Source organism: Aquila chrysaetos, chromosome 1, assembly GCF_900496995.4.
Source record: "Aquila chrysaetos chrysaetos chromosome 1, bAquChr1.4, whole genome shotgun sequence".
In the NCBI taxonomy this organism is placed as follows: domain Eukaryota; kingdom Metazoa; phylum Chordata; class Aves; order Accipitriformes; family Accipitridae; genus Aquila; species Aquila chrysaetos.
Window position 1 is genome coordinate 26499253 of NC_044004.1, and position 23247 is coordinate 26522499.

Here is a 23247-nt window from a genome sequence, read left to right on the forward strand (position 1 = left end):
TTGCTGGGAGCAAGACCTGAGACCTCTAAGCCCTGTCCGACCCCATGACATTGTCCTGCCCATCACACGGGGCTTGTAACATCAGACTCCAGGGAAAAACATTCTGGAATTGCACGTAGATGCAATTTTGTCAGATAATGAGTATACTCCCACCCCTTCTACTCACTATGGGATTTAAACCTTTGGGGGCTTATGGATTGACCCAATTAATAAATAGACAGGTAACAATTAATTTAAAAAAAATGAGAAAGAAAAAAACCTGTTCTGGTAAGACTGCAATCAACAATAGGAAAAGACGGAGGGGCTCTCGGAAAGCTTGCCAAGCATAATTTAGAATAAAGCTTTTAAGTTTGTAATGAACTATCAGAAGGCTATTCTGAAGTATATTTCTGGCAGGCATGTTCTCTTTTTTTTCCCCAGCATAACGTGTGGTGCCAGGATGTTTTAGTAGTCTCTTCTTAAAGACTTGTCTTGAAATATCCAAAGTCATTGAGTTATGAATATTTAAGATTATTATATGTGATCACTTATCTTATACAGGCCGTTTCAGGGTGTTCCTAAGTTTTGCCAAAGTCAAATTTTAAAGTGCTTTTTGGTAGGAATTTTCCACGGTCGTGGTAAGATGAGAAGAAAATACTTCTGCGGAGGCGCAGTCTGAGCAACACCAGTCAAATCAGACACACAGAGGCGTGATGCCACAGGAAACTTGTTCACCTTTTGGTTTTCATTAATTTTTTTGTCTGTTCCGTATTCAAAGGCAACGTAAACTCTGAGGATGACAACAGCCAGGTCAGCTCGCCCCGCAGCTTTCCCCGATTGCAGATGTGAGAACCCATTTCTCAAGTGAACCGGGGTCAAACCTCTCAAAGGTGAGGGGGTAATTGCGGTGTCCGTGGGAGTGCTGCCATCGGCAGGATTCCAAGACGACGGCAGGAGGAAGTTGCGGGGAGCAGCAGTGGGGGCAGCGCTGTGGTGTGAAAGAGTTATCGGTGCTTGATCCTCCTCTCGCTGATGTGCTTGCCGCCGGCCCTACGGCCCTTCCTAAGCCTTGAGGAGATGTGTAACGCCATTACGCAAGCAGCAGGAGAGAGTCAGGAGAGCAGATGAGCAGAGGCTGGTGGAGCAGGCCCTGGGAATTATCTTTGGAAAAAAAAACTACTCGCAAGCATAAATGGGAGCAGGAGAGCTGCCAGTTAATAAAAATGGCTCGTAGCAGGAAATACCGGGGCTGAGCGCCAGCAGCCTCACAGGAAGAGTCACAGTGCAGTTATAAGAAGTGGCATCGCCCTATTTCATCTACAAGATGTTTTCTGTGCCGCAGGTGGGGCTTTCAAATTGCTCAGCCGCGCTCACCTGCCTAGGGCATCGCTAGTTGTGTGTGTTTCATGTGCTCCTGCCACTGTGCCCTCACCATCGCCCCGTGGATGGAGGCAAGCTGGGACGGGAGCAGACGCTGGGCTGCTCCTGGGGAGCTCCCTTGGGCTGCACGGGCTCTCCCCTCTGCCTCCTGCCTGTGCCAGCGCAATGGTTCATGTGGGGACGTGGCAGACCGCATCAGGAAGCTGAGCCTCCTTAAACACAAGCCCTCACTCCTCCCCTCTGGCCCGTGCCGGCCGGTGGGGGCTGGCAGAGCCAGCACCGGGGCGGCAGCAGCGGTTCTCCGAGGATGGTCGCAGGTGCTTGGGGTGCGCGGCTCGCCTGCTCTTGCTCTGGGCTGGTCAAAGCTGAGCCAGCTCCGGTCTGGAAACCTGGATGTCATGCTTTCATAGCACCTGGGATGAAAACCCCTGCTTAGCCTGTGCAGATGCGCAGCTAGCATGTCCCAGGGGATAGCAGCAGTACCTTTACAAAGGTACTTTTCAACTTTAGCTGTTATCTTGCTTAGGCCAATGTTTCCGTGGATTGAGCAGTCTGTAGCAAAATGCTGTTTAAATAGTCAGACTAATCTTGCCCTAAAGAAGATATTGGTATGTGTTAGCATGTGGGAGCGCAGCCAAACAGAAAAAACAAAAGCAAAAAGCCACAGTTCTCAGAAATCAGCGGGCATGTCACCCTCAGTGCTGGAGAAGGCGATCTCCAGTGACTGGCACTCTGACAATGGTTATCGCACCCGACAGTCGTTTCTGGGGCGGTTCTCTGTGCTAACAGGAGAATCGCAGCGTGTACCCTCGTGGGCAGGACGGACTGCGCTGGGGCGAGTCATGGGCATGGTCTGCAGAGTTTCTGCACATCTTCTGTTTCCATTAACCTCTTCCCAGCCTGTGTCCTCATCTCAGCTGACAATGCTGACTAACCATTGCCTCACCAAGGATGCTTCCCCACTCATAACCTGGCCTAAAGTGTCTCAGAGGCGTGGGCTGGCCTTGTCACTGTGGGGGCTGCACGCTGGTCCCCGGGGATGCTCCGGCAGGAGGGAGGCACTGAGTTCACCCCAGCCTCTCCGTGCTGGGGACATGATTCACACTGCCGGTAAAATGGTTGGGAGCATGTTGCCGGTCCAGGGTGGTGGCAGCCCTGTGCTGCTGGTTGGGATGAACCAGCTTTCCCTACCCCAGTACACCGTGGGCACCCGGCTTTCATTTCAAAAGTTGATGGTATTCTGGAGGTGAAGCGAAAGTTGTAAAGCTTGCCGCTTTCCAGGGCGATATGGTGTTAAATAACTTCCTAACGACTTAACATGTGGGTAGTTGCTGCTGCTTTAGCTCAAAAAGCAGTTGGCTTTTAGAAAGTTGTTATTTGTACTCTGGTTGCAAAAGCAAATGGTGGGCAATCCTCACCTGCAAAGAGTTGATATGTCCCTAAATGCCACAGCCAGGGAGAAACAGCAAAGCTCACTGAGAGTTTTCAAGCTAGGGAAGGGTATTCGGTTATGAACAGCTGCCCTATCCCAGCCTTCCCTACGTTGAACCACTCTGGTTTGGTTTGGTTTTTTTCTCTTGTGGGCAAATCATTTACTGTAATTTAATGATCACAACCACATAAAATTCACTTCCTTGTGGTAAAAAAAAAAAAGAAAAAAAAAGGATTAAATATCTCAGTTTATCTTTCCACGTAGGTCACATGGCCAGAGCTGGTTGTAAAATGTTGAAAAACTAGTTTGGGGTGTACCCAGTGCCAAGTGCTGTACATTTCCGTATTCTCCCTCCCCTCCTATCGCTCACAAAGATGCCACAGAAAGACAAGGAAGTTTGCTTTTTCAGGGAGTGGATTTTTTTTTTTTTTTTTTTTTAGTAAAATTAAAGGAGCATTTATTATTCTTAAATCTAATCCTTTAAGACCTCAGTGCTGTCCTAGTCCCAACCCCAAAAGGAACAGCCTGAGAAGAACTCGTATGAAAGCCAAACTGTGGAACAAAGTCACTTGAAACGATCATAGAGTGCCTCAAAAACCCATGCATGCTGCAAGGACCGGGTCCAGGTCTTAGTCGCCCTGGTGAAATTAAGAAATGCTAGGTGAGCTTGGAAGGAGACCCTTGTGCAGCATGTGTAAACAGCAAAGCAGTTCCCTGTGATTTTGGGGTACCTGTGCACCCCTTGGAGACAGGCTGGGGGCTTAGCAAAGGCGAGGTGGCTGAACCTGGCAAAAACCCACCTGCCAGGGATGGTGAGGAGGTTGGTGGGTTGGATCAGCCTTTGGGAATTTGGTTCCTGAGTAAGGGGTGATGGGCGTAAAGGAGTTTGGGACTCTGAGACAGCACAGTGCCGAACAGGACTTGATTTTTTCTTCCCAACTACAAATTACAGCAGATTTGCTGTGTGCTCTTTTTCCATGAGCAGCAGGCTCGTGTTGATTGTGCTCGAAGCAGCTCCTGGGGTTTCACCACTTTGGAGCTCTGGCTGGAGCTAACTCTGGCAGCTGGTGAGTCCACGTCCACTGCTTCTGGGCAGTGGCAGTGCTTGTGAATGCTGAAGGCATGCTGACACCTTGCTCAGCTGAAGTCTTTGTTACCGGTAAAGCTTCAGCCGAAGCACTTATTCGTGGGTGAAACACAACCCTGTTGTGGGACCCAGCCTGAGGTCTGTGCTCTGCTGAAATCCTCTTCTGCTTCATGTGAGAAAAGAGTGAAACCACAGGAAAACCACATTGCTAATTAGAGTGTAACTACTTTAGTTAAAGTACAATTGACAACATCTTTGTCAGACAGAGTATGGATGCTGTCTGGTTTTAGGGAAAGCAAGTGACAGATTCTGAATGAGCTTCCAGTAGTGCCTTTGGGGAAGAAGGGACCTTTTTCCTAAGCTGACATGCACTTAATATTGCACTTTTGATGCCTACTGTAATGATGTCTGTAATCTTACTGGTGTTGATGATAGTGGTCACCTTGCTGGTACAGGACTGCTCAGCATCAGAGCCATTTAAAAAGCATCCCCCTTACTTCAATATCGAATACAAAACTATAATTTGATTTTCAGTCACTTTGCATGTGTGTATTTGACTATTCCCATCTTTTGGAGAGAGTCAGCTTTTCTTTGCTCTATGTCATATTCAGTATATTCCCTGGCAAAAGAAAAATAAGCTGTCAGACCCAAACAGACTGGCAGAATTATTTCTTCCATTTATTTCTGTTTTGCAGGACCCTGAGAAAAAAGTCCTGATTGGGATGGAGTGGGACGTCTCAGCCAGATCAGCTCTGCTTACCATCCTCACCATCTGTGTGAGAGCAGGCACAGGGCTGGGGGATCAGTTCTGGTTGTTTCCATTTCCAGCCCACTCTCTTCCCCCGTGTGTGCTCTGGGGAGGCCTGGCTTGAAGGTGAATGCAGTATCTGTCAGCAGAAGCAAGACCAGCCTCTCTGTGCATCTCCCTTCAGAGATGCTAGCAGGAGAGAGTAGTGCGTAGCCAATGCACTCGTGTCACTGCCCTTCTTGGTGCGCAAAAAAAAAAAAGTAGACAAGCAAGATATAGGGGTTTTTTCTGCCTTTTCTGGGTGTCGCCTAACTTACCCAGCCAAAGTCCTCAGTTTGACAAGCCAATAGTGGGGAAAACCCCTAAACACGGCCAGGTGCGTCAGTGGGGGAGACCTCCTCTGCACACCCCCATGAGGGGAACTCCAGTGGGGAGCGATGTGTGTCCAAATTAAGGACACAAAACAATTCCTTTCCTGCCACAGGCTGACACCTGTCGTCTCTGACCAGCTTTCCCACAGGCCAGGGCCTCAGGATGCCACCCCACCGTTGCAGTTTCCCAGTCTGTCTGCATGATATCTGCAGTGCTTTCTTTAGGTACGTCTCCACCAGTAGTACATCATCAAACACCTCATGACTTAGGCTGCAAGTTCGAGTCAGACATAATGTTCTTCCCCATCTTTTGTTTTTGACACGTATGCCAAGCCTGATGTACTTCATCTTGTGCTCCTTGGGGCTCATCTGCAACATGAGAGCCTTTGGGTGTGCTCCAGGACGTGCTGCAGCACCATGGGGTCAGGGGATGGCCAACAGCACTGCCAGGACACCACAGGAGGTATGTCTGCATGGAGTATGCCACAGCCCTCTCAGGCTGTAGCACTCCACCGTGTGGATACAGTAGTGGACGGTCTTTCTTTTGGAAGAGTTTACTGCAACGCTTTGGGTGGTAGCAAGAAACTACCCAGCTGGTGGTAGTGGGGGGGTTAGAGGAGGGGAAGACTGGACTGCTTGCGTGATGCTAAAAGGCAAGGCTATTGGGTGTTTTCTTGCTTGGATATGCCCTTGGCGACCTGATTGTTGGTGAGGTGCTGGTGCTTCCCAACATTTTGTCTACCAAAGCCCCCCTGAGAGCTCTGCCAAGCTCTTGGCAGCTGCACCATTGCTGCCTGGAGGATTGCAGGATGACAAGTGCCTCCACAGCGCTGGTTGGATGCCAGCATTGCAGCTGCTGACTAGGATTGTGTCCCTCTGCATCCTGCACAAAGGCTGGTGAGCCAAGGGATCTGTCTGCCTGGAGCTAAGCCAAGCCTTGAGGGAATCCTTAGCTTATCCTTGTGACCAGAAAGCCCTCCTGTGAGGCACAGCAGCTGAAGAGTCAAAGACTAGAGAAACTAAGGATGCTTGGTGTACAGCCAGTGCATGGACAAGTTTAATAAGTAACCCCTTGTTATTGCATGCCCTATTGAGTGACTGCAAGACACCCTGGTCTGTATCCTACAGGTTTGTTACAGGAGTGAGACTTGCTCATTGTAGTTATTGCTTCAAAGCTTTGGAACAAAGGAACTGCTCTAAGTGTAGGCTGGTTTGCCTCTGACCAATTTAAATGCATCTGCCTCTTTGCTGGTTAGCTTGAGGTCACTTCCGTGGCTTGTGTAGGCTGCTTGCAGGGGTTTTTTTCATGTTTCAGGAAGATCTTCTGGCTTACCTGTGGCTTCCTGCTTCCCACCAGTGTGTGGATCACAGGCAGTGGCCAAGCTAACACCGAACTTCAGTGACATTGCAAAAACACACAAGGACAGGCTCAAAGTGCAGCCTGGCTGGCAAAAATTACATGTGTGTGTTTGGAAAGAGGTAAAAAAAAATGAACAAAAGCATATCTTGGTTCAAAGTAAAACTACGACTGTGGGCAACCAGACTATGAAGAGTGATACAGCTTCCTTCAGCGTGGCAACCACCCTACAAACCAGCTGCATGCGTGAGTGCAGGAACAGTCAGGGTGAGCACAAAGCCACAACCCAAGTTTGTGATCTTGCCTCTCCAAATGCCCTGGGGAAAGGCGGCTGTGGGGAGCCCTGGGTGGATGGAGGCAAAGCCCTGGGGCCCCCCGTGGGGCAGAGCATCGACCAGCACAGTCTGTTTAGATGGAGACATCTGTGACCGTGTTGGGAAGACACAGCCGTTTGGTGCACGTGGGACAAACCTGAGCACATCTGAGCATTTTTCCCCGTAAAGTTTTCTGGTGAACACTTAGTCCTTGACTGCTCACCTCCCATGTGCAGGATCTGCGTTTTGCCTGACCGAGGACTGCAAGGCAGAGCTTCTGTCTTCTTTGATTAGGAAACCAGTGAACTCCAGTCCTGGTCTTCTGGCTGGAGGAAAAAAATATCCCATCTAATTAATCAGCTTGAATGGAAATACTTTATATGGAAGGACTTCTACAGTACCAAATTTCTAAAAATTTCCATAGTCTCTTTGCTCTTTGGCATCTTGAATGACCATAATCGCATGGCACAGCCTGCCTTTGTGCCAGGTGGGAAGGACTTGGTGCTACAAAACTGCGGTTTTTTTTGTTCTTGCAACAGCCCTCCGACCATTTTGTTGCCAGGCAGAACTTGGCCCTGAAACTCAGTCAAGTGTGATTCAGCGTTTAATTGACACACTGGAGCATAAAAACTGACTTTGCTGGCTTTTAGATGCACAGTAGAGGTAGTTTCTCTTGTTATGAGGTAGGTCTGGGGTTTATTTATTTTACAGGTCAGCATGATGGGCCAGTTTTGTGGCTGACAGGCATACGGGGAGCAGAGAGCTCAGTAGGTGCTCAGGACGCAGCCAGACCAGAGACGTTAGGAGTGTAGCACCAGCCCCAGAGAAGGAGATGGGTTACCACATATACCTTTTCAAACGTATCAAAAATGCATTTTGCATATACTTTGAGCTCTAGTGCTTATATAAATGAGATGTTGCAATATCAGAGTGGTGTTAATCCACTTGAATTTCTTGTTAATCTGTTTATATAGTAGCTGTATCACAGTTGTGTTGATGGGCGGTGTTTCCTGCAGAAAGTCAAAGCTGGCTTTTAGTGATTTAGGTCAATACCAGCCAGGGAAGTGCACGTCTGCTCTTCAAGATCATCAAGACAGACATTCAGAAAGGGAATGGGATCGACTTGGCAGCGTGTTGAGTTGTCACAGTGCCCAAGGCCTCAGCAGAGCTCCTGACATTCCCAAGGCAGCAAGGTCATCTTGAAAGCACAGTTGCATTTCTCTGGTGTTGTTCATGTTAATATCCTGAGAATGACTTGCATATTTCAACCTTACAATGGGTTAATCATTAATTAAGATCTTACAAAACTGAAGTTAGAAACCAGCAGTCTAGGAAAATAAAGAAACTGTCTTGTGAAGCATCTGTTTAGAAGAAGCTGTGTAGATTTATTTTAATCTTGGGTAGCTTGGATAAAGGGAAAGAGCCATAAACACATTTCAGGCTGGCACAGTTCACCTCACTTGGAAAATGTTGCTTTTTGTGAAGGGCATACCTCATGTCTGAACACTTGTAAAGGGCTGTGGTTTGCTGGTGGTTTCTTTCTCATCCAAGAGAACATAGGTGGACCTCTTGTGAGTGGAAAGGTCAGCAGAGAATTGCAGGAAGACAGTCTTCTTGTGTGACTTGATGATTTGTCTGACAGGTGAAGTCCTAATGTGGCTCTATCTCCTTGAAAGCTGTTTTTAGCATCATGTTGATTAGCCATTCCCTGAACAAGATAGATTGACCTGGTAGTGGAAATGGTTTCTGGGACACACAGGCTCCTAAACCAAACCTGCAATGTTTATACATGGAAAGCAGGCAAAATTAGGTGACTGTATCCCCACCCCCAAATCCTACCAAAAAAAAAAAAAAATTAAAAATGTATTTTCTTTCCATTTCCTTGCACAAAAAAAGACTAGGGAAACCTCTCATGATTAGTATCCTCAGGAAACCCAAGTCACGCTGGCATAAAGTGCCTTGTCCTAATTGCATTATGAGAAATGATGCTAGAGGTAGGAAGTTGCAGACACTTTTGCTTTCTTATGAGGGACGTAGAAGCTCATGCAGTATATATTCTGGTCTCCTTCTCTTTCAGCTTAATCACTAGCACTACTCCCTGCCTTGGTGGCCAACACCTCTCCCATCTCTCTGCTCTGCCTCAGTTTACCTCTGCTCCCTCACACTGCTCTTCTCCTCAGACTTGGTATTTGCAGCAAATTTTCTCCAGGTGGACTTACACCAAGGAAACAGCCAGGGATTCTGGAGGACTGCAAATACTGCCAAGAGGTGCAGCTTAGCTTTCCGTGCATTTGAAGAGCGGAGCATGCAGAGATGAAAATGACCTGCCGGTCCACAGCGCTTCTGCCCTGCAACGAGGACATGCAACAGAGCTACTGGGGTTTTGTGCGCTGGGTGGATGGAAGTACAGAGGGATGCCAGCTTCAGCTTCATCCGCATCCCAGGCACCGACTCTGAAGTGGGTGTGAAAAGAGATTTAGGCTGATGAGAGGCTGCTGGAAGAATGGGGAGATGCCCAGTATGCCTGCCGGGAAGGTCGCTGTCCTCTGCAGGCAGTGGGATGGGGGAGCCGGTGGGACAGTGCATCTCCCCTCCCCGCAGGAGCCTGTGGGGATGCCGGCTGCGGTGCCCAGCTCCCCTCCTGCCCCGAACACCCTCTCCCCAGCTCGGAGGGGAGCACAGCCTTGGCGGAGTGGCTAAGCCTGGCAGTGGGATGTTGCAATGAAATAACAGTCTCCATTTTTAAAATTCTTTATTCACTACGTCCTAGAAACGTACCGTAAATGGAGCAAGAACTAAATAAACTCAGAGGCTTCTGACAGTACAGAGAACAGAGATACAATAAAACACCTAAAATATCAGCTCTTTTGAGAATAAGGCACACTAGTTTTGTATTTTTTTAATATATATATTTTTTTCTTTGAATAGTTTGTTCTTAACCTAAAGATGTTCACATTTCAAGTTATCAGACTTACCTCAGTAGTAGTGTACATGAAATGGTTTAGAAGCAAGTGTAAAAGACAGGCATGGGCGGGAGACTCCGTGTGACCTGGCTGCCTGCATCCCCGCATCCTGCCTGCGTCCCCGGGTCCTGCCTGCTCCTGCCCTGGCGCAGGCAGCACCCACCGGTGGCCTGGGGCACCTCGGGGTTTGCTCTTGTTGGCTCCTTTCTCTCCCCGCCACCTCTGCGAGCGGCAGGACCCCCGTCCCGCCAGCCGGGAGAGGAGGAGCGGCAAGGGAGCCGTCACCCTTCGCGCCTCCTCTGCGGGTCAGCCGTGGCGTGGGGCTGGAAAGGGACCGGCAGAGACCCAAACCACTAGGCTGCCTTTTCCTGACCCCAGGGGTGTTCGTGCAGAGCCCACGGACCCATGGCTGCATTTAGTGTTGAGCCGTGCAAGGCCTTAGCCGGAGGGCTGGAGGAGGCAGCGCTGGCGTCCCTGTTGGGGTCGGGGTTGGGGGCTGGCCCCTCGGGGCTTTGCCCAAATCACCTCCTCTCGCCCTACAAAGGAGCAGGGCCTCGGGGCTAAGGGCTGGGTTCGCTTTCAGGGTGCGCAGGGAGAGACAATAAAAGTCTCCCTCCCGGGAAGGGGCGCGGGAGGGCAGAGTCCGACCTAATGGTTAACCTCACAGTGCTTTCGCTAACGGGTCGACAGGGTTGAGGAGAGCTCAGCTTGGCTGAGCGAGAGCACCTAAAAAACAACTGCTCAATTTTGAGGCAAGGAAAAAAAGTGTATTAAAAGGTCACTTAACTGAGCTGGACGTGGTCTGGAAGTGGTTCAGTTGTCAAAACATACTCAATACAAAACCCTTTCGGTTGGTACTTACACCACAAAAAGTAAAGGAACATTGTTGGCTCACTCCCTGCTTCACACCTCGTGTCACCGGAGCTGTGTTTTCAGGGCTGATGCACTTCATACAACAGGCAAGATATTTCTTTACCGTTTTACTATATTTTACATTCACCGCACTACTAAATAAAAGCCTTTAAACAGGCCACAAAACACTGCAATAATATATTTACTTCTTAATAAAACAAACTTTTTTATAACATCGCAATAAAAGGTTTTTGTTTTGTGGCAAACCACATACCATGTAAATTTGCAACATAAAATGACTTTAAAAATGTATATTAAAAGATATTTACAAGCTCTATGTCTTAAAATCATGGGGTCTAATCGCTCCCGCCCCTGATGTGCATGTACAACTCCAGTTGCGGAGAAAGGGAATTAAGTGTGGAAGGGAGGCCGGGAGGGAGGCTAGCCCTGTTTCACTAATTCCAGTATCACTACCACCCCTAGTACCTCAGAAATTTCTCACGGAACACGATGGAGCGACGGGTAAGTAACGCTGCGCATCCTCTCAGTGAGAGCGCACCTGCTCTTGCCGACAGCAGCATACATTCTCAGTGACTACAACATATACTTCAAAGAATAAAATAAAGAGTGTTGAAAAAGAGCCTAGGCTTTATACTGGATGAAGATCTAAGTCAAGACACCTCGCGCGAAATATCGGCTACTCATTTCTGCACGTGATCCAACTACGAGTAGCTTCAATAAATAGAAAATCCAGTTGTTGAGGAAAACTCAGAGCCTTTCCTTTACTTAATGCCAGCCTGCAAATCACACTGTGAAGAGGTTTGTGTGAGGAGGCTTTTTTTTTTCTCCTTCTCCCAAACAGGCAATATTAGTTACTTCTGATTTCAAATAAGAACGAGCAGATTGTATTAATGCTAGCACAAAAATGCAGAGGTCTTGCACATTTTTCAAATTGCACTTTCCAGTATATTTTTTTAAATAAGATACTTGTTGTTTTTTTTTCTTAAAAAAAAAGAAATCTAAGGTATGTATTCTTTAAATATTGAATATATTCTTCAAAATATATTGTTAAAACTTTCCCTAGCTGCTCAGGTGTGCTTTTTAATATATAGCTGATATATTATTAAAGGCACTACAAAATAGACATCTCTGGAGTGCAGAAGTTACTAAAAAATAACCTTCATACCACAAATATATTGAAAATATAACTGCTAAAAAAAAAAAAAAAGACCCTATGCAACCCCACTAGGATGTGTATAAATGCACGTCAGCGGTGGGCTGGATGCATCGAGGTCCTTTAGAAATGTATGAATACAGGCGTGTTAAATTTTAAAAATAGCCTAAAAAAGTTAGTGAAAACTTCAAGCGTAGAAAATATTTCAAACACGTTTTTCTATGACATTCTTCACTTTCTGCATCAGTTTACTGAGCCCAAATGTTTACTCTTTTGCAGCCGGTTCTTTCTTCATAAATAGTAAAGTGTTCCTTCAGTGTGTGGTTCTCCACCACCCTCCTCTGCTGACAGTCTCAGTACGTCTGGTAGACATCGTGGATGGGGACCTGGATGGTCGCAGCCGGGAATGCTGGGGGGATGTAGCCAGCGTATCCCCCATAGGCAGCGGCAGCGGCGGCAGCGGCGGCGGCATTCTTCTGTAGCGTGGCTATCGTCGCTGTCGCTGTGGCAGGTGCAGCGAATGGCACGTAACTTGTCCCGTAAATCCCGGCGGCGGGAATCCGCTGCACATTGGGAGCCATGGTGTATACTGGTGTGATGGGGCGGCCCTGGAAGGAAAGCATCGGGTTCAGACCTCAAAAAAAGTGCTTCAATTGCTGTAATACCCCATTTCCACCTCCTGAATTGTAAACCCCCTAGAAGGGGAGGTGATAACAGGAGGGTAGGCAGCACGTGTCCCGTTGAATGAGAGTTATGCCATCATGGGGGGCTGTTCCGTCCCTCCCAGATTTGGGTCCCCCACAGTGGGGAGAGCAGCTGACCAAAGTGCAGATGTCTAAGACAGGTCAGATGAACTGCAGGGCTGTTGGGCACCGTAACATCCTTGACAACATCTCCTGAATGGAAGCAGGGCAGGAGGCCAGGCTTTCCCCGCACCCCGGGTACGCAGAGCAGGACAGATGGGAAGCAGGATGTATGGGAAGCGGGATGTACGGGAAGCAGGACTTATGTGCTGAACTCACCTGGAAGGGGGGAGGTGTTGAGACAGCTGGTATTACAGCTGCGGCTGCGGCTGCAGCGGCAGCTGCCGCGCTAGCCGGGTCCTGCTGGACGGCTATAGGGTTAATGATGTGCTCGACAGTGTGGATTTTGCCGTCTTCCATCATCTTGGCTGGCGGCGCGGCCTGAAACATGGAGTACTGGGCACCGATGGCAGGGATGGCCACTAGGAGAGACCAGACACATTAGGTGCATTGGGAGAGGGTTTCCAGGACCTCATCTCAAAGAGCCCTCCCTCCTGGCTGCACCGGCTCTCCTGCAGCAGTCCTGTGCTGCTCTTATCACGGCAGGTAGCCCCATGTGACAGCAGGAGACCTGGGGCACCTCTGCCCTCCCCACGAGTGGGAGCACCGTGGCTGGTGCACAGTGATGGGCTCAGTGCTGCCTCCTCTGCCCAGCATTTTCTCCCATGCTCCCAGCATGGGTGTCCCAGGGCCAGAGCCCTGCTGGGGACCGGGAGCTGTTGTGACCCAGATTTACACAGCCCCTTCTGACCACCACTGTCCTCCCCCCAGGCCAAGAGTGTGGCCCGAGCACAGGGACGGGTGGCAGTGCGTACTGTCCCAGTGGGGTCCCCGCTCCAGCTGTTGAGATCAAAGGACATGTAGCTGCCATAGGCAGAGCTGCCCCAGGAAAGAAAAGTGTGGTTTGTACTGCAGAAGTTGCAGGCAGCAACTGGTCCAGTCTATATGCCATCCTTTGGCCAACTCTACGAAATATCAGCTCATTTACTATTATGCATTTCCCAGGACTAACTTGGTTATGTATGTTTTATCCCATCTCTCTGCTACAGGACCAATCTATTTAATGACACCGAAAAAAAGGAATTGCTCTTTAGAGAATTCTCCCTCATGCCAAAATTGGATAACGCAAAATAATTAGAGCTGTGGTCTTTCAGACAAAGGGAAAATACTCCAGTCAGAATGACGGTGTTCAGAGATGGTGAGTTTGTACATGGTCCAAAATGGAGCTTCGTGGCAGTGCTTAGGAAGAAATGTGCTTTGCTGAACATTCCCAATAACCACAGTAATAGGACATGAGCCAGCAATGTATGCTCACAGCCTAGAAAGCCAGTCGCATCCTGGGCTGCATCAAAAGAAGTGTGGCCAGCAGGTCGAGGGAGGTGATTCTGCCCCTCTCCTCTGCTCTGGTGAGACCCCACCTGTGTTCAGCTCTGGGGTCCTCAACATAAGAAAGACATGGACCTGTTGGAGCGGGTCCAGAGAAGGGCCATGAAAATGACCAGAGGGCTGAAACACCTCTCCTGTGAGGAAAGGCTGAGAGAGTTGGGGTTGTTGAGCCTGGAGAAGAGAAGGCTCCAGGGAGACCTTATTAGAGCCTTTCAGTACTTAAAGGGGGCTCCTAAGAAAGATAGGGACAGACTTTTTAGTAGGGCCTGTAGTGATAGGACAAGGGGTAACAGTTTTAAGCTGAAAGAGGGTAGATTTAGATTGGACCCTCATACTCTGTGATGAGGGTGATGAGACACTGGAACAGGTTGCCCAGAGAAGTTGTGGATGCCCCATCCCTGGAAGTGTTCAAGGTCAGGAACTTGGATGGGGCTTTGAGCAACCTGGTCTAGTGAAAGATGCCCCTGCTCATGACAGGGGGTCGGACTAGATGATCTTTATAGGTCCCTTCCAACCCAAACTGTTCTATGATGCTATGATTTCCGTTGTTGCCTCATAGTGCACACTTCAGCATTCGGCTTGTGAGCCTTTCAGCAGTAAGGGTATTCACAAGGAAAACAGAGTAATCAATAAATGGCTAAGAGGTGATGTTGGCAGTAATGATGTTGGCAGGTGATGGGAGGTGCAGCCAGTAAATCAGAAATGAAGCAAAATATGCAGACGGGTTTCTTTCACTGGGTTGAAACTTTGCAATGTGGAAGTGTGCAATTCTGCCTGTGAGCAGGACAGGTGCCAGCAAGCAGTACTCTCGTTTTGATCCTGGAGACTGCAGCAAAGGATCTGATCAGATATCTTTCAGGCAGAGATGTTTCCACTGCCAGTGGACTACCACTGTTTCCTCAAGCAGAGACCTCCACCCATGAGTTTTTCCAGTTCTCCTTCTACACCAAGTCCACCTGGTCAGCTCAAACCAGTTTTATCACTGGTTTAAATAACCTGGATAATTTTTCACCAAAGCAAAGGCAGAGAGCTCACGTGCTCCATTCTGTGGTAACTTCTGGCAGAAAAGCTGTAACAGGCAGCGGGGGTATTGGGGTGACCTCTCAGGAGTTTTCTAACCATTTGCAAAGAAATGAGCTTTAAGGTTGTTCTAAACAGTAGGAAACTTTGCAGAGTTGGTACATCTCTATTCCTTTGTTCTGGTAATGTGCTGTCAGAGTCATACCCTTTTAATAACAGATGTAAGTCTTGCATGTGGTACCTCTTACTAGATCATCTGATCTGGTTGGGGAAAACAGACCAGGTGTTTCTGTGCTCAGAGGCTGTGCTGGAACCATATGAGAGGAGAAGACCTGATAAAGAAATCTGAATCTCAACATGCTTCAAGTGTAGAAACATTTAGACTTGAGCTTCAGGCTTTCGTTTGGCAGTCGAATGAATTGCAGACACCCCTAATACGAGTGCATTTCAAAGCCCACTTTTCAAGCATCCTTTAGTAATACCTGGAATTCTTGAAGTATCTTTACAAACACACATAGCGGTAATATTTTCTGATTGTAAGTGGGTATTTTTCTCAGGAAGTCTGATCTTCCTTTGGAAACGGCTCTAATCTTAACAGCCTTCCTTTGTCTCTAGACCTCTTCTCACATTATCTCATCCAGCTGTTGTGAAGAACTCTTCACAGGCTTCATAGATGCAAGCTGTAGTTTCCGCTGACAGTGTGGAGCATGTTTTGGGAAACCACTGCAGCTCTTATTATTAAACACTGCTTAGGTCCTGCAGTTACAATTTACTTGGAGGGAGGCACGGGGAGAAGATCTGCGGACTTCTGCAAGAGGGCTTGCCCCCATCACCTGCAAGAACGTTCTTCCTCAGGCTGCTTTTCCAAATAAAAATCTTTCCAAACAGGATCTTGAGGAATTGCTGGGCTTCAGCCTTCATCCCATTCGCCTGGGAAGGGCAAGGGCTGGACACTCAGCTGAGGATGTGGCAGAAGGGGGTGATCCCTGCCCTGGCCCTTGGGCTGGCTCCGTGCAGCCCAGCAGAGCTGAGAGCTCCCCTGTAGGCACTGCATCGCTGCAAGCTGGACCCTGAGGGCTCCCTGCATTGCTCCTTCCCCATGCCGCTGATGGTGACGGAGGAGCTTGCCTCAGCCAGTGACTTCCCTGCAATGGGAAAGCCCCAGGTCCTTCTTCCAGCCTTGTAGTACCACAGAAATACGAACCAAGCAGGGGAGAGCTCTGGCCTGGCTGGAAACCTGGGGAGGGAATCTCCCAGGGTGAAATTAGCATTGGAGAAATTAAAAGAGAGAAAGATTGCTCTTAGTCACCATGCTCTAGCGTACATGACTAGACAGACAGGAAAGTCCGCTTTCTCCTGAGGAGGTGCAAAAGGGGATGGGAGGGGTGGGCACAACTTCAGCTCTTTTTTCTTTGGCCTGAAGAGCTCCCAGATGTTCATGTCCTCTGTCCCACTGCGTGCCTCTTGTTTGCAGAAAGCCTGGCCAGGGCCAGGAGGCATCCAGCATGGGGGAGCGCTGAGCGCCAACCCTGGAGCAGTTCCCATTGCCGCAGCTGTGGGCTGGCCCTGGAGGGGTCCCTGCATGCCTGACATGGGGCTTGGTGCGGGGGCTCGCCCGCCACCTCCGCTTTCCTCCCCTCATTGCACATACTAACCTGCACCGGGCTTAATGGCCACCGGATTGACCGCAGGTAACTCCAAGTTGGGTACCAGCTCGTATCCTTTCTCTTGCTGTTTTCCTTTGCCTTCATGGTACCTGCTGTAGATGCCACGGCCGGCGGAGTATCCCCCCAGGTAGGAGCCCCTGGGGCCCGGGGCTCTGTTGCCAGCTGCACCTCGCCCTCTGCCTCGTATGCTGCCTGCTTATGATAACAACATAGAAGAGGATGGTGAATAATGGAGAGTGACAGCCCCACGGGGAGCACGAACGGTCCCAGACTTAGATTGGGAGGCATGTGCTTAGAAATGAGGCTGCTGAAGTTAGTTCAGTCTGAATCTTAGTGACATTACTTAGGAAAACAGAAGAGGTTGGCCTTAGAAGCACCCAGTAAGCCTACGCAAGTTTTGCTCTTGATGTTTCTGACCATATATTAACCGCTTATTTATACTGACGCAACTCTCGTGGCAAGTGTTATGGATATAATGCACTCAGCAGAGAGAGAAGGGCTCCTCCAGGGTGATTTCTATGCAGTAGGAACAGCTTCTGCCCTCAGCTGTCCTCCAGAGGAGACCCAGCCTCTCAGCTGGCTGCAATGGGACCCTGCAGAGATGGCCTGAAGTTGTACCTGGCCTTTAACCAACTTTGTCCCACCATTGCGTATATTTTTACTAGTGTTGTTTGTTTTCTCTGCTATTTTATTAGTAATGTTAATATACCCCATCTCCAAAAATATTGCCTTTATTTATCTTAGCAACTCCATGCACGTTACGACAGTACTTTGGACACTGTGGTGTTAATGCACTCTAAGATGGCCTAATTGAATATTTAGACTGTCAGTTAACTCCTTTGTAGTTCATTACAAGTACAAATCTGGAAATTAAGAAGACGCTGAAATTCTTGATCAACTAGTGTTAAAAGTATTTCTTGGTTTACGTGGGTGCTTTAAGAATATATTCATGCTAAACTGCCTGTTATATGGAAATACACATTACATTTCAGGAAACTATAATTCCTGTAAATACAGGATAATTGTAGTTATATCATCAGTTATAGCTTCTAGGGTTTCTTATGAATAACTGATTTTTGGTTAATTTTTAATGACTGTAACTGATAACTAATTAAATAGAATTATTTTGCACTCATATGATTCCTTCTGCTGGTATTTTTCAAATGACTTTATAAAGGACACAGCACTACTGTCATTTTGATGCAGAGGGCAAATGACACCTAGAGAACTCCCAGCTGAGGCTTTCCCTGATAGCCCTCCCTTTGGATGACCAGGTCACCGTACCCACACCTCCAGGAGAAGGCAAAGGGAGCACTCTGTCATGATCTCTAATACTTAGGATCCAGCTCTTTGGAAGGAGGCATCAGAAGCTGGAATCCTTGGACTTGCTCAGACTTAGTACAGCACTCATAAAAAACAGATCCCTTTCTTCCCCATCCTGTGCTTGGTCCGTTAGCTCATTCTTAACCATATTTTTGATGCCTCCTTCATACTAGCCTGTATGTTAGCAATTATTTACAGATGAATACACTCTGTATAGTCATAAATTAAAATGAGACTGAACACAATTATGGCAAAAAGACCTGTAAGAGTGTTTAAGAAAAAGTGCATAACACCAGCTGTCCTTTGGCTCAGGCAGACCTTGGGCTGCACCAGCCTGAGACCAAACCTGCCCATGACATCCCCTAATTGTGCTTACTAACCTTTCACGAAGTAATCCCTGTTGGGCCCGATCAAGGCATTGTATGGATATCCATAATACGCTAGTGTGTACGGATCACAAGAGTAAACATAGTTAGGTTGCTGAGTTACTTCAGGCGTTGCTGCGGCCCCTCCTTTTGCTGCTTTCTGGTAGCGAGTGTATTGCTCCTTGTCTACCGGCTTGGCCAAGGTAACCTCCAGGCACGAGCCTTCCAGTTCGACACCATTAAGGTTGTTCATGGCGTGAATCGCATCTTCCCTGGTTGTAAAGTGCACAAAGGCATAATCACGTATTTTTTTCACCCGCTCTACACAGCCAGGGTTAAACTGCCCAAAGACCTTTTTAATGGTGTCCTCTGTGGTCTCAATCATTAAATTCCTCACATAGAGGATTTTAACAGTCTCCATGACATCTTCATCCACATCTATCTCTGGTTCCGCCCAGTCAACAGCTATTTGATGTCCCCACAGCTGGATCCTTCCTGGCATGAGTTTCCTCCTGGCCATTGCTGCTGCTCGATGGCTCTCGTACTCCACGAAGGCAAAGCCTCTGTTCTTCATCTTGTCTGCGGCGCTGGCATACACGATGACATCCAGCACACCTTCCGTCACCTTGGCAATCTCTTCGAGGATCTCCTCTCTCTTCTTCATCTTGGGAATGCCTCCAATGAAGAGCCGGCAGTTATCCACGCTGCAGCACACACCCAGCAGCCTGCCGGGGCGGATTTCGTAGTTGTTCAGCTCCCTGACGGCACGCTTCGCCTCGTGCTTCTGCGTGTACATCACGAAGGCGTAGCCGCGGTTCTTCCCATCAAAGTCCATCATCAGGCGCATTTCATAGATGCGGCCGACGGACTCAAACACGGGGACGAGCTCATCTTCGTAGACGTCACGGGGGATTTTGCCCACAAAGACTTCGCAGCCGCGAGGAGGGTGCAGGCCCTCCCAGCCGGGAGGAGGGCCGCCGTACTTACGTTGCCCGTTCTCCTGGATCATGCTATATCCAGTGCGCTCCATGAGGGCCAGCAGAGCTGCCTCGTTGGGTGCACCGGCAACACCTTCGGGGACTTTCGTTGTAGTCACGTTGGAGGAATCGTTGCTCATCCTTGCAGTGGAGTCCTCAGCGGTCATGGTGTCAAACTCATTCACGGCCTGATAAAGCCTGGGCAAAGTAAGAAGGAGGACACTTGTTAGAAGCTGTTAGCTACCACCAGCATCCCACCCCTCTCTTTTGTCTTGCTGTAATTGTTCTGGAAGTTTGTTTTTCAAACTGGGACTAAGGCTGCAGAAAAGCAGATGAACGAGCCACACCGGCCTGAACATTGATACTGCAGGGGGAGCGCATCCTGGATTTAGGCACAGCCCCTCTTTGAGGGGTGGTGGTTGAGGATCACCTGTCCGTTCCACGCCGGCACCGAGAGCTGCTGCCACAGGAGGCTGAAGTCGCACGAATGGATGCCACCAAGCACCTCAAAACCTCAAGACCCCAGGGAGCCTTGTCTCCTCTTTGAAAGGGTAGGAAGGAGCTGATACAGGATTGGGAAAGGGAAGATGCTGCCATGAAGCCAGTGGTTCCCATCTCCAGAGCCCTCTCCTCCCTCTCAGTCATTCCTCAGTTAATCCATCTACTCCTGAACAGTGCAAGTGCCAGGTGCCATACTCCACAGTGAAAGATGGCAAATAGATGAGAAGCACTAGGCACGATTTCCATCTGATAACTACCCCTCACTCCTCTAGGCTTTCACAGGAACTGACGAGTAGGAAATAATAAATACGCTTTAGTATCAGGGGGGCCAGTTCTTGTTCTCTTGTGCAAAGGGCGATCTGGCAAGCTTCTGAGTTGCCTGCTGCTTGTGGTACAATGTCTGACATGTTTGTCTCTTCCATTATTACAAGAGGACTTCACAAAAGCTGAAGAGAATCACTCCCTTATAACAGGCAACTTGCTTTAGAGCAAGCAGCCAGCACAGCCCTGCAAGCCAGCAGGAGGAAGGCAAACCTCATTCTGCATTTGAACACAGGCAGAGAGCGCGAAATGCAGACATACAGGAGGAGATGACCATGCTAATGATCGCAACTGCAAGACAGTGGGCTTCCTCTCTGAGCACAATTAAATAGGACACTTTGAGTCTCTGAAAGCAGTTAATTCATTGACTTTTAAAGCTGGAAAGGTCCATCAGACCATTTAATACGAGTGATTGTATATGAAATGGACCATTACTTTTTATTGTTATTTGCACATTGAGTCCTATAACATTTATCTGAGTAAATTGTATCTTCCAGAAGGACCTTGGTTTTAAGGAATCAAAGAGCTGTAGATCCCACCACTTCCATTTATGGATTCTTTGCTAATCACTCCCTCAGACAGGCAAGCGTGCTATATTTCTCATAGGAATTTGTCTGGCTTTTGCTTCCAGCTAGGGTTACTTGTTAAACCTTTCTCTGATAGACTGAAGAGTCTTTCAAGACCTCTGCTTTTGCCTTATGATGATATTTAAGTTGTGTAATCAAGCCACAACTGTCTTTTTAGTAAAACTTGCAGGCTGAACTCCTGAATTCCTTCACAATCAGTCATTTTTTCACCTAAAATTGTTTTTGTGGCTCTTTCGACAGTTCTCTAGAGTTTCAGCTTTTTTCACCCTTGCTATATACAGGGATGAAGATCATCCCTCTTACTTCTCTCCCCATCTCTGTATCACCGAGACCTGTTCCTCCCCACCTTCTCACTAGCAAACCACATGAAGTTTTTTTTGTCAATTCTAACCCCAAATCCTTTCCAGAAGCACCACTTGCTGCGGTTATGTCCCATGCAGCAGGCATGCCTTGTGTTTGTTACTCCTAAATGCCACAACCTTGTGTTCAGCCCTATCCCAACTGCCTTTTGAGTAGATCCCACCTACGGAGTGCTACACCATTGGCTCCTTCTCATTGTTTTTTACAACTCCATCAGCCTTTGCATCATCCACCAATTTATTTGCTAAGATTTGCATTCATGACCACTTTGTTGATGGAACTGTCAAAACCCACTGGCCCCTGTAGGAAACTCTGCAAACCACTGTAAGAAATGCTCCCAATCTGGGTTTGACAGGCTTATTTTCAAAAAAAAAGGACAAAGCTTCAGCCAGATTTGTTTATTCTATGCTGTTGTGTTATTCAGTGGGACACAGGTTTCTCTCTGTCCCACAAGGACTCTGATATATACCCTTCATTAGAACGATTTGGCCATTTTCAGTGCATCGATTACCATGCAGGCAGGCCTTTCACCAGTACAGTAGGCCCAAGTCCACAGAAATACGAGTGCAAAATTTACGCACCTAAGTCTGATTTGTATGGTCCACAAAACCCGTTTAAATCCTAGTAAGCTTAGCACCTCAGATTTTTTTCAATAAAGCTCCTGAGCTGCCCAGAATTGTGCTGGTCTGTATCCAGAGGCGCCTCTGCACCAGCCAGGGCAAACACTACTGTGCCTGGTTCAGCTCCTCCATGTGTTTGGGGTTGGGAAACCAGACCTCTGAGCCTTGCTCTGTGGTAGGGCCTGATCCTGCAGGTGTGTTTGGGCCATGGGTGTCACACGCTGATGCATCTGATCCATTTTAATTTAAAAATATGGAGAGCAGAGGGGGAGGCAGAGAAGATGGAGGGCAGTAATAGTGATGCTTATGCCCACGCAATACCTTAGAAAACATAATTTCTTTGGAGCCAGGTCTTTCATGGAAGTGCATCAGTTTTGATAGCTTCTTGCCTTAAAATGTTGTTGATAAAGTTGTTTCTCTCAGATTCAAATGTTACCCTTTTTAATGTGTCACAGTCAGACATTTTCATTTTACATGGGAATTATTTGACATAATCAAAAAAATTAAGGCAGAGAAAAACATTTTCATTTTTCACTTGATAATTTGTTCCTAAAAATGTGACTTCACCTTTGCCTGAGTGAAAGCAAAGGTTGTTAAACAAATACTTTACTGAGGAATAATCATTACCTTCACATGGGCCACCTGTTAGCAAGTGAATTACTTATCGCCCCAGGTTTGGGTAAGTTTGGAAATGAGTCATTACTCTCAGTTTTAGGTCAACTTACAAAATAAAAGACTCTGTATTCTGTTATCTGCAGGGCTCAGTTGCTGGGACTATAGTCTAGAGAGCTACAGATGGGCACTGGAACTGTGGAGAGAGTAGAGACGGAGCAAAGCTTCCCCTGCCCACCAGAAACCAGCCCGTAATTCAGTGGCCGTCCAGCAACTGGCATGTTCTCCAGCACTTTGCATTGCACCAGCAGGCCAATTTCTAGTATTGGAAGTTGTACTTGAAGCTGCTGCTAAGTGCTGATGGCCACCTTTGCTGCAAACACTACCATACACTGTTTGTGATTGATAGTGACTAATTAAAAATTCTTTGTGAACCTAAAATGCATTTATCACTATGAAATTTATTGGGAATCAAGATAAATGATCAAATGTGTTTAATTTTTTTTCTGTGCAGCTCCACAGAGCTGGGTTTCATAAGTATATACTACCTAAGACAATTATAGAGTCCATGTAATCCTACTTGATGTAGCTACATACACACTTAACAACATTCATTGCCACATGACACAATCAACACCTCCATAAAGTTCAGATATCATCTGCCTTAATGAGAAAAAACACAGGCATGTCTGGTCTGAGAGCTCTCTCTTCCTTATGTTACTGCCTTACAAAAAGGGCTGCCAACACAACCTAACCTTTTCATGTCGAAAAGCAATCACTCGCAAGAAAATTGTTTTCAGAAATACCTATTTCTAAAGTGTTCAACCCCACTTATGCATTTTTTTAGTCCACAGTAAACTGTAAACTGGTCGTGAAAACTTGCTACCATGTGTTGTGGGTGTACACAAGGCATGAGCTAATATTATGGGTTTAGTGGCCTTAATAAAGCCAGACACATTTCAGTACATCCACCTAGAAGAGGCAAAAATTTAAGCTACATTAAAATGTAGTGTCTTGTGAAATATAAGCGCCTGAGGAGTAAGGTACG

The 23247-nt window shown here is 47.7% G+C and overlaps 1 protein-coding gene across 10 annotated transcripts in view; it reads right to left on the reverse strand.

Moving 5' to 3' along the window:
• Positions 1–9403: 9403 nt before the first annotated feature.
• RBM47 (RNA binding motif protein 47) overlaps positions 9404–23247 on the reverse strand; it is a 79770-nt gene continuing 65926 nt past the window's right edge. For 9 of the 10 annotated variants that reach the window (XM_030022334.2, XM_030022326.2, XM_030022382.2 and 6 more), the window contains 4 exons: positions 18237–19396; positions 16522–16728; positions 12680–12882; positions 9404–12265 (listed from right to left, as the gene is read on the reverse strand). In XM_030022334.2, coding sequence (XP_029878194.1) covers positions 12011–12265; positions 12680–12882; positions 16522–16728; positions 18237–19396 — 1825 coding nt within the window. In that variant the 3' untranslated portion in view covers positions 9404–12010. The remainder of the gene's footprint in view (positions 12266–12679; positions 12883–16521; positions 16729–18236; positions 19397–23247) is intronic. The other variant, XM_030022365.2, reaches the window with a different exon arrangement.